The sequence below is a fragment of the Myotis nattereri genome (genome assembly GCF_964212035.1).
Source record: "Myotis nattereri genome assembly, chromosome: 8".
NCBI lineage: Eukaryota > Metazoa > Chordata > Mammalia > Chiroptera > Vespertilionidae > Myotis > Myotis nattereri.
Genome location: NC_138083.1, coordinates 26,682,702 through 26,694,808, shown reverse-complemented (window position 1 = coordinate 26,694,808; position 12,107 = coordinate 26,682,702). Strand labels below are relative to the sequence as shown.

General features: G+C 38.0%; 1 protein-coding gene across 2 annotated transcripts in view; it reads left to right on the top strand.

Annotated features, from left to right (window-relative positions):
* The window catches only part of PLCB1 (phospholipase C beta 1), a 624,828-nt gene that overhangs the window by 495,734 nt on the left and 116,987 nt on the right, over window positions 1-12,107 (top strand). For both annotated transcript variants that reach the window (XM_081097387.1, XM_081097386.1), the window contains exons 15-18: window positions 4,798-4,865; window positions 6,713-6,809; window positions 8,792-8,876; window positions 10,655-10,779. In XM_081097387.1, the coding sequence (XP_080953513.1) occupies window positions 4,798-4,865; window positions 6,713-6,809; window positions 8,792-8,876; window positions 10,655-10,779 (375 nt within the window). The remainder of the gene's footprint in view (window positions 1-4,797; window positions 4,866-6,712; window positions 6,810-8,791; window positions 8,877-10,654; window positions 10,780-12,107) is intronic.

Sequence of the window (12,107 nt, the reverse complement as noted above, 5' to 3'; positions counted from 1 at the left end):
GGCTGCAGGGCTGCATTCTTTTCTGGAGAGTCTAGGAAATCCTAGTCCATGCTTTTTCCAACTTTCAGAGGCCACCCACATTCATTGGCTAGTGTCCCCATTCCTTCAACATCAAAGCCAGCAATATCGCTCTCATTGACCCTTCTGTCATCTGCCCCTGATCACAGCCAAGAAAGGTCTGCTGTTTTGAATGACTCATGTCTTTACACCAGACCCAACAGGATAATCCAAGACATAGGACATAGTCACAGGCCATGGACATTTTGGGGAGGTCATGATTCTGGCTACCACAGAAGCCAGATAACCTTTGGAGTGATCTCATGGTTTTAAGCTTCTTTAGGGCAGGGATCCCTTGGCATGAATTATAGGACTGGGCACAAGATGTTCACTGCATGTGTTCTCATTGATGATGCTGAGACTTCTGGGCAATTCAGTATACCCCTATTTTAAATAGCTCTATTAAAATGTGAAAGGGCAAAGTTACTTAAATTATCTATCAAAACTACTAAGTAATGCTTAACATTAATAATTCTCCTTTTTTATTTAATTTGAAATAGATTTTCGTGGTTGATGAGAAAAGAAATCTAAGTGGTCACCCATTTTCTCTGAATTATTTGTGACTTAGTCTAATTTATTTTCCAAGTTTAGTTAAAATAACCTTGGCAATCTGAAAAGTGTATCATGAAGACCTCCTGGATGGAGGGTGGCAAGTGGAGGAAACTTTAGGTTTGAATCTAGGAAGTTCTCCAATGAAATGTTTAACTGCCATTGCAAAACTGTGGGCAGTGTGTACAAAAGCTGAATGGAGGCACCCCTATGCCCCAGGAATTCCACCCCTAAGTCTGAGCCCAAGAGAAGTGCACAGAGTGGTAGGGACAGGAAGTGCTTAGAACAGCACTATTCAGAACAGCCACAAGCAGAAAACCAACCAAACACTCACCAACAGAGAAACACACCGTGGTACATTCACATCATGGAGTAATATGCAGCAATTATGAACTACAACTGCTCACATTAATATGAATGAATCTCAGAAACATAATGTTGAGCAAAAGAAGTCAAATTTTGAAAAGTATGGCATGATTCCATTTATATAAAGTACCAAATCAGGCAGGATTAACCTATGTCATTAGAAGTCAGGAAATGATTATTATTGGTGAAGATGTCACTGGGAGGAGCCCACGGGAGCTTCTGGTCATATTTTATTTCTTGATCGGAGTACTAGTCACTCAGGCAGGTTTACATTAGTTAAATTCATTGCACTGCATACATATGATATCTATTCTTCTCTGTATACTTACATATGGCAATTAAGAGATTTTTTTAAAAATATATTTTATTGATTTTTTACAGAGAGGAAGGGAGAGAGATAGAGTGTTAGAAACATCGATGAGAGAGAAACATCGATCAGCTGCCTCCTGCACATCTCCTACTGGGGATGTGCCTGCAACCCAGGTACATGCCCTTGACCGGAATCGAACCTGGGACCTTTCAGTCCACAGGACGACGATCTATCCACTGAGCCAAACCGGTTTCGGCCAATTAAGAGATTTTAAAATAATTTTTAAAAATTAAAATATAAACTCAGTGGCAATCGGGAAAAAAGAGTGTTGGCCAACTCTCTGATTTATCTTTTCTTCTAATTTTCCATGCCAATTGTCCATTCCTTTCCTTTAGATAAAAATCCTTATCAACAGACATGATGTAATTCTTTGAAAGTCTTTTTTTTTAAGTTCTTGAATGTTTATTTCAAACATTATTATGCAATTCTGACTCTTTTTTCAAAAACAGCTTTTGTTCTCAGTAAGAATGTTCCTTGTGAAGTTTTGGGATGAATGTCATTAACAGCCCACCTATTCCCTAGCACAGTTCCATCCCCTGGGGCTGGCGAGTAACCTGTATCTTCTTCAGATGTGGGTGCTTGGCTTCCATCTGCCTTCCTCACTCCCAGCTCCCTGCCTCTTATTCACTGGCTGCATAACACAAATAGTGATTTTCACAGGCACCGAACATTATTGCTTAATACAGTAATTCGGTAGTTCCTAAATTAGCCCCATAGTCTGTTGAGCAATCTTTATTTATTCCGGTGGAAAATTTTGACATTGTAATATGCAGGTAGGCCCCTGAATAAGGAGGACTGCTAATTGACCAAATTTGGTTTATAGGTGTTCTTGGCACTGTGAAGTCAAGGAACTTTAAAAATCATGAAATGGTTCTTATTTCAGAACTAATTTGCTTCTTGTGGCCATGCTTGCCCAGGTGCATCTTCCAGGATTCAGCCCTTTGCCAGTGTACTTATCTTAAAAAACTAGGGTAAAATAAGATTTTTTTCCATGGTCCAACAAGATTCCTTCAAGGTCCCTCCAAAGACATAAGGAAAAATCAGGTCCCTGCTCATAGAGCAAAAGAAGACAAATCCTCCCTCCCGCCCTCCCCAGCCCATGCAACCAAATTCTGACCTGATGGAGTATTTGGAATGACTGCTATAGTGTGCCCCATGCAGCATTGTGCAGGAGGCTCTGTCAATCGGCTTTTTAAAATAGTTGACAAAAAAGAATCCCCTCTTTGATTAAAAAACAAAACATAGTTACTTGGGGCAACAAATTTGATTAGAAAAAAAAATGTGTTAGCCTCCTAAAAGAATGTGTCTTTAGTAGAATATCTTTTCTATCTAAAATATAATGGACTTGCCCTGGCCGGTTTGGCTCAGTGGATAGAGCATTGGCCTGTGAACCGAAAAGTCCCGGGTTCGATTCCAGCCAAGGGCACATGCCCGGGTTGTGGGCTCGATCCCCAGTGGGGAACATGCAGTAGGCAGCCAATCCATGATTCTCTCTCATCATGGATCTTTCTCTCTCTCTCTCCCTCTTCCTTCCTCTCTGAAATCAATAAAAATATAAAAATAAAAATAAAATAATAATAAAATAAATAAAATACAATGGACTTACCTTATTAACTAACACAATATAAGCATCATAAAGTGGTTGTATGTGGCTTTCTTTAATAAATAAGCCATAAATAATAAGGCTTGCTGGAGCCAAAATTCTGTTTCCACTAAAGATAGTTCATGAATGTTTTGCTCACTGCAATCATTCAGTAATCGATTCAACTTCATCAGCCAAATGAAAACAGTTCTAAGCTTCTTGGAAGACAGTGCTGTGGGTACTGTCAATTATATAGCGTGGGTATGGCAGCTAACTTAGAAGGCAGGAGGGACTGGCCAATCCAGTTGCCTCATTTTTGAGCCAACATTGCCATCTATGGGGAGCATCATGCTATTGCACTGTGTGAACCCTGGCGAAGTCAATTTAGAACTATGCCTTCTTTACATTTTACTTGAAACTCTATTTACAGAACTGTTATTACTGGGTCTGATGGGAGCCCAGAGACGTGGAAGAATGCAATGCCTCATATTAGTGAGAATAGTTTTTAAACTTTCATTAGCATCTATTTTATATTCAGTTTACTCCCAGGCCATATACACTTTCGTTTCTTCAGGGATATCTTTTTCTTCTGTGCAGCCTCCTCTTCTGGTTTAGGACCAGGCTGCTCTTCTGCAGCAGGATCCTGTCAGTGAGGCAGGGGGAGCTCCTGTGGCTGAACCCGCCCAGGAGCTCTGTGCTGCATCTTGGGAGCTTGTTTGCCTGGATGGGCTCAATGACCAGAGACTCTAGGTCTGCACCCTCACGTTCAGCATCACTCTGCATGTTTAAGCATGTGCAGCAAAAATTCAGCACTTTGTGGGGATCACTGACCCTGTGTCCAGCCCCACTATTTGTAGCCAGGGCACACCATTGTAACAACAGAATGGCGCACATCACTTCTGCAGACACGTGGTGGCTTTCCGAATATGCATACCCTTGATGGGCTGGGCAGGTTCACGAGTGTTCTTAAAGTGACCACCAAGATTTGAACCTCTTGATGGGCATAATTTTGTGGGGTTATCTGGGTCAAGTGAATAGGGAACCATTTTCAGAGGTCACCTCACGCCACTGAAGGGCAGAGCACTGGTGATATTATTTAACCTGGCAGATCATCGACCAAATCTGCAGAGAGAAAAAATGAGCCATTGAGAGTGACTGCATATTGGCAAAATGTGAAGCTGAGATAGATTTCCATAATGCAGAATGATTTAAGTATTTACTTATGTTACCCTACCTACCCTCTTAAACAGGATTTCATCCTTTTCCAAATTACATCCAAGAATGCATTCATCAAATAAGCCTGCAGGCAAATCATAGGATGCAGTTGGACCTTAGAGTGGTTGTGTGGTCAGGTGTGGTACCACAGCCCCACCAGCACCGGCCCCTATCTCCTTCCTTTCTTCTGTGAGGTCCTCTATGGCCTTGGGAAAGTAACTGCAAGGTCACGGAGCACAGGCCAAGCACCACATTGAAGAGTCGGGGCTGAAAAAAAGATGGGAAGTGATAGTTTGTCTGTTTTAGGGTGATCCAGACCCTTAAAGAGAATGCACACATCAAGATAGGACACATGTGCCATCGGAAACTAACTGTGTGTGATGTCTTTTTTTTTTTTACATAGATTAAAATGTTTATCATTTTTATAGAGTTTATACATTTCAAATGGTATTCACAAAACAAATTTACCAGAAAAGTCCATATTCAAAATGTTAGTATAATTCTCGTGATTAATAAAATTTAACTATCCATAAGAATCATTATAAAACAAACAGTGAAAGGCCAATTTTCAAGGAAATTTTTGGTAATACACATGGCATGTGTGCTTCAAACCTGTAAATGTTTGTTCGCTTCATGATCTGTTATTGAAATTTGACAGGGGAAGCTGATACGGAGAGTGACGATGACGACGATGATGATGACTGTAAAAAGTCTTCAATGGATGAGGTGGGTGTCCAGGGCTTGCCCTCTGGTCACAGAGGCATCCAGCGAATCTGCCAGGGTAGTCAGCTCCCTCTTGACAGTCCATGGTCCCCTTCTGCCATCTAGTGGTGAAAAGAGTCACCGTTCACTTTAAAACTTTTCACTACCCTTTGGAACCTGAAGATGCAAACTTGGGTCAGTAAAGGAATAGGTGGGGCATTGAAAAAGTTCTCTAAAATGAACATGCTGTTGAGATTGCCTTCCATCAAATTGGGTATCAAGAGGGTGAATTGAAAATCTGTGACATGCACCTCCCTGCTTCAGTGTTTGAGGCAATTAAATGGCTTGCTAAATGGTCCGAGGTTCAGAAAAGACATGAGGTTTGGAGAAATATCCTGAAATATGACATACATTCCATTGTTGTATTTTGAAAACACTAGAGAGCTATGAGATCAAGCACCCCACATAACTTCATGAGATCAGAAATATTAATTGCAGAGAACCTATAAGTGAGTCAGAGCTAGGTGAATTGGAATTTTAACTTTGTTTTAGCAGGAGTTCTGGTTAAAAAATTGTACTGAATCTGCTTTTAAATGTTAAAAAGTACCTGTCTCAGTACTTGTATCTTTGCAATTCAGTTCAGGATAAATAACAAGTAATAAGCTGTTCTTCTCTGATATTTTTCCTCTTACAATCATTTTGTTTAATGCATTGGACATTGCTTATTATGTTTCCCTACTAAATTGCAGCTTAATATTCTGGAAAAAGTTTGTTATAATGTCTGATAAAGTATTTCTGCCTGAGAATTATTTTAATTGTTGATAAATACTTATCAATAATTTTTAATAATTTAAAAAGTACCTTTCTAATTTGATAATTTGTTTCCAAATCAGTAATTTCCAGTTAACATTTAACCTAAATATTGCTATAGGAGTTTTCAAAAGAATGCTTGTCTCCATGTATCTCTCATCTAAAAATGGGAGAAAATGTAAGCTCAACCTGTAGAGTTCTATCCATGCCAATACTCAGTATTAGTTTTTTGTTTAAAACATTATCAAAATAACATGTAATAGTTAATAGTAGTTAAAATAACATGATGTTTTACTGTGTTCCAAGCACTGTTCTGAACTCTTTCCTATACATGAACTCATTCAATAATCACAAAACCCGTATATGCTATCGGAACTAATTTTATACTAATTTTAATAAGTAAACTGAAGCACAGAGCAGTTAAGTAACTTGCCCAAGATTGCACAGCTTCTAAGTGTAGGCTTGGATTTCAAATCAGACAATCTGGCTTAAGAACCCCCCCCCCCCCACTATACTGTACTGCTTGCCTAAAAGGCTCACAGAAACCAAGAAGGGAGGAAAGAAGGACTGTTTACATAAAGAAAAACAATAGCTGTTTGCCCACCCAACCCACTTCCACAAGGTAATCTTTGTTTTTTTAATAACTTCAGTTCATCTCTAGGGGTTACCCACATACTCATTTTCTAGTTGTACGGTGAGTTCCTGATGTATTGACTTTAGGCGTCCTGCTATGGCGATGAGATGAAGCTCAGTGCTTCTCGAACTTTCCTGTGATTTGAATCACTGTAGTAAAATGAGGATTCTGGTTTGCTGCACGTCTAGGGTCTCCTGCAGAGGCTGGTGCCGCAGCCCCTAACCCTCCCTGCGCCCACTCCACATGTGGGTAATGAGAAGCTTGGCCTTTTCTTCCCCTGGAATGAATTTTCTATTGATGATAAGCATCTGCAGGAGAGGAGGAATGATTTTCTGCGCTCCTGAGTCATGTGAGCATTGCCCTGGGAAAATTACCCTGGGCAATATAATGTTGACTCTGGGAATGTTATTTTTATTCCTGCTTCCAGGGGACTGCTGGGAGCGAGGCCATGGCTACAGAAGAGATGTCTAACCTGGTGAACTATATTCAGCCAGTCAAGTTTGAGTCATTTGAAATTTCAAAAAGTAAGTTTTCCTGGAGCAAAAACCCTAATGTGACATATAATAAGTGTATTTTAACCAGAAGGCAATTAGACAAAAAATTGTTACTGTTAATATAACTATTACTTTTTGCTGGTGGAGTCTTTAATATATGCCTGGGTTGTCTATGTGATATATATGATATATATATATATTACAATAACCATATGAGAGAGTATCCCATGATGTTTCTCCAAAATACGTACTAGGTCTACAGACGTTGGACAGAATACAGCTAATTGAGAGTTTTACATTTGGTTTTTGTTTGCAACCATTGTGTAAGTGACAGTGATGAAATAAACCACCTTCCCAGAGAGGAAGCAGCCAGTGACTGGTCAGCCCTGATAGCTGGAAATAGAACCAAATCAACCAATTTATCCACATTCCACTTGTCCAGCCTGTTTTATGTGTCACGGAGAACATGTGACTAGCCTCATATCACTGTGTGTTTTCCTTTTTCCAAGCATGCATTCATAGTGGATGCAAAGAAAAATATCATCTTTCCTCCATCTAGAGAAAAGAGTCCTTTTATGAAATTGCCCTCTATCGTTGCATAAAATGTAAGATGCTATCAGGTCAAAAGGTCAGCAGCCTCTTATAAAGGATAGATTTACAGATCTATCAAAATCTAAGCTTCTACATAACACACAGGTGTAACTGTATAATTTTGCCCAAAGAATCTTACCTTAGTGGCGTATGGTATCTAAGTCTCTATAATAAAGAATTTAATTTCTAACACAGCTTAAGTATAAAGATTTCAACATTTTCTTTGATGTTACAATTACTGATGCTGCTGACCACAAGTTGTCCACTTCGAAATGTCCTATTTATATTACTGTGACATGAGGGAAAAACTTCTAGACAAGTAGCCAAGCTGGGAAGGAGATGATGCATTTAAGTTCTTCAGAACTTGGTAACAATAGCATCAGCCCAAGATGAACAAACCGGTTCTTTTCTCTTTGTATTTTAGATTATTTTATCACTTTTAAAAAACACTATTCGCACATAGTTTACAAAGCGCCTATTAAATTGATTTAATTTCAATTAACAGTTATGCTTGAAGTAATTAGTCATATGAAAGGAGACTTTTGATGGTAAAAATAAGAGAGGAAAGAGTTTACAGATTATTGAATGGGGGAAGGTGAGGAGATGGGTAAAGGAGTGGGGAAGGCATAGGAAGAAGAATGAGGCTTTAAGGATGCAAAGCATATAACACTTTGATTTTTCCTTGGGAGGAAGACAGAAGCTCCTAGGCTCTTAGCCTCTCCAAACTAAGATAACTTTGTCTTGCTTCTCTCATCCTAATTGGAAGCTTGGATTTCACTTTCAAAATGCTGCTCTGTGTTTGAGGACATTGAGACCTCTAGTACATTCACCTCCCCACCTTGTTATCTAATCTGAAAATGAGGCCATCAGACTGGGAAATTTCCAAGGATCCTTCTGCTTTGAAGTAACACAATTCTAATGTCACATTAGCTGTTTGAACCAAAGAATATAAGGACATATACAAAGTGAGGCCCTGACAGTACGGGTATAAAAGGGGTAGCCTCTAGTAAACACACCCCCTGGGCTCTTTTGGGAATCCCAGAAATGGCCCCAAGAAGTCAGTCTGAATGGATTTTGAACAAGAGATTTCCTCAGGGCCTGTGCCCTTTTGACAAAATAGCTGTCATTGCCACACTACCCGAGACTAAAATCAATTTCCCCACCCTAATGCCACCTGGTCCTGACTTGTGCAACCATAAGCATAAGCGGCCCAGGTGGTAAATACTAGAAGACACAATGAACAAGACTCAGCTTTTGTAGCAGATAAATAGTAAATAGTTCCCTGAAAAAAATACATATAAAAGTTACATTGGAAATTAATCGCTGTAAATTCACTGAACATTTGCCTACTTCTCGTATGTTATAATTTATAACTCTGAATTTTATTACTTACTTTTTTTGTTTGTTTGTCATTAACTCAGAAAGAAACAGAAGTTTTGAAATGTCTTCCTTCGTGGAAACCAAAGGACTTGAGCAGCTGACGAAGTCTCCGGTGGAATTTGTAGAGTATCCTTGATTTGACGAATATCAACTGAATAGGCACAACTGAAGTCATGGGTTATTTAATTTTTGCTTTAAATAAGCAAAAGGATGCATGCAATGGCTTCAGTCTGTCACCTGGGTGTGATAAATAGTTTCAGGTTTCATTGGCACTGTTGGGTAGGGCAGCCTGGCGTACAGAAAAGAGAATTGGCCTTGGAGTCAAGCATTTCAAGAGTATTTTCTCACCATCCAGCTCTTTGTCCTTTGTCAGTTTGCTTGACCTTCCTGAACTTTCTCACCTATAAAACATAAATAATGATACCAGCTTTATGGCTCTCTGTTCAGGTTAGGGACAACATATGTAAGATATAATACAAGTATGGCATGTATATATGTAAGCCTAACTTGGCATCTTGCATCTTTGGACATTTAATAAATGGCCAATAAAAAGTAGTTGGGCCTGGCCGGTGTGGTTCAGTGGTTGAGTGTCGACCCATGAACCAAGAGGTCCCCGGTTCGATTACTGGTCAGGGCACGGGCCTGGGTTGCAGGTCAGTTCCCAGTAGGGGGCGTGTAGGAGGCAGCCTATCTATGTCTCTCTCATTCGTATTTCTATCTCTCTATCCCTCTCCCTTCCTCTCAAAAATCAATAAAAACATATTTTTAAAAAATAGCTGGAATAATGATATGAGAATATAAATATATATTACTACTAAAGGCTTTTTTGGTACTTCTGACAACAAAACCACTTATTATTATCCATGACCCAAAATAAAATGAAACAGGTCTTTACATATTTTTCATAATAGTAATATTAAATGTGTCAATGAGCTCAATTTCATGAAGCAAGTCCTAGAATTTTAAAAAAAAAAATCACCTTTAAAACTCATCAATAGTAGAGAGAACAGATGTAAAGTCCATATACAGTCACACTATAAAAATCATGATCATTAGTGTTCAGTAAGTGCTATCTATGAGATTGACCTTCCATTATGTCTAGCCTCATTTAATCCTTACAATTGCCCTGCGATGTAGGAATTATTCAATCTATTTTATAGATGAGAAAATGAGGCTCAGCAAAGTGAAATAATTTGCCGTAGATTATACATAGCCAGTAGCTTTCAGAATTAAGGTGCAAACTTAATGGCCCAACACCCCAGCCCAAGATCAGAAACAACTGACCGCTACCTAACTTGGTAATAGGAATAGTCAGTCATGTTTTAAACATGTAGTTATTGTTCAATAACTAAAAGGTTCTCAGGGTGGAAAACTGATGATGGTCGGACCCAAAATACAAAACGAGGTCAGACCCTTCTGTGCTATATTTACCTTGTTATCAATCATAGAAAGTACCCCAGTCCTGGCAAATAGCATTCCCAGAGAAGGCTGAGAAAATGAGCAGAAAGCATTTCAAAAATAGCCATGCAGTTCTTTTATCTGCTTCAGCCAAACACAGTATCATCCTCTCACATGATCTGATGCCCTTGAGCTTCCTCATGTGTTTTTAATCAGTAGGCCTATCCTTAATAATCTCTACAAAATCATGTTGACCTTGACTCAGCCATGTTTGCTACCTATTAGTCTTCACCTACAAGGGGCTGCAAAGCTAATGCTACATTTATGTTATAAACACTTATTCTGTTTGTTCAGCAAGGTTTTTACATACTTTGCCCCCTAGCCCAATGAGATCATCCATATTTATTTCATTTCCCCAGTGGAGAAAGATGGAAGGTGGCTTCTCAGGTGATATTCTTGGCTAATTATTTTTATAATTGTATTCACTACTTAACATGATGGTCCAGATATAACAAAATGCAGCTTAGCAGGATATATCCAAAAGGAACACGTGTAGATTCATCCAACTATATGCCTCAGCTCTTCTGGAATGCAGGCTGTCAAATGGTTGCCCTTAATTTCCAAACAGTGGGTAAGTAGTACAGTTTCTGCTCATTTCCATTGTTATAAAGCCATATTTCCAAGGACCCAAAACCCATTCCGAAGGATAAAAAATTGCCAGACTTGACTGAAACTAGTAAAAGTAAATTTTAATAAAGGAAATACCAATATAAAAAAAGTAAATTTTGAAAATTGAGAAATTGTCTTCACAATAGTTTATAAATGAGTGTTTCTTTCTACTGGTCTTGCATTATTTTCAAACAAAAACCTTTATACTTTTTAAAGTAATATGTATTTATTATAGAAAAAGTTGGACAATCCAAAGATGTATAAAGAAAAAATAAAACTCAGGAATGCTACCACTCAGAGATTCAAAACTCAACTTTATTATTTGTTATCTATAAGGTTTTTTGACTATGTATGTATATGCTTTTTCACTTAATTCCACATATATTTAAATGTTACACAGAAACATGAATTTTAATACCTATATATTAAGCCCATTTCACAATTCACTAAAACCCATTTCCTATCACTGAACACTAGAGAATTTTTTTCTACTATAAATAGTGCTCTGAGAATAGTCTTGATATAAATTTTCAAGTCTATCTACTGATGTTCTTTTGGCAAAGTTCCTAAAACCAAATTACTCTGTTAAAAGATGTGAGGTTTTAAGAAACTTTGTACCAAAGTTTTTACCAAACTTTTCATCAAAAAATGTCACCCCAGAATTTTTCTCCATCAGCAGCGTATGGCGGGAAGTGTTCCTGCTCATCTGAGATCTTGGTTAAGTGTTATCCTTAAACAATAATAATACAATCTGAGACAAAATATTGTTATTTCATTATTGTTTTAATTTCATTTTTTGATTATTATTGAGGTTGAACATTTAAATATGTGGGCTTAAAACTGTTTATATTTCTGCTTTTATGAATCGCCTATTCAGGCCTATTGTCACTTACAGTGCTTTTTATATAAAGGGCATGTTGTCTTATTTTGTGAAATAGATGAGATCAGATTTTTAATGGTGTGTTTTTTTTATGGAGCTTGGATTACTTTAATGATTGCAGCTTCCCCTGGATCAGATTCATATTTACTTTCATTTCTCTCATATTTTAATATTTCTAATTTCACCCTTTCATCTATTTAAAAATTAATTTTAATATATAACCTCAGTAAGATATCAATCCTTTTTTATACTGACCTGAAACTACAGCTTAATAGATATACCCTTTCTGTTATTGTTAACTTGGACCCACTTTTTCTATTTATATTCTTCTCCATTAATAAGTTTGTCTGCTTTCTGTAACCAATAACACACTGTTATTATTGTAGTGTTTAATAAATGGCTTAATACCT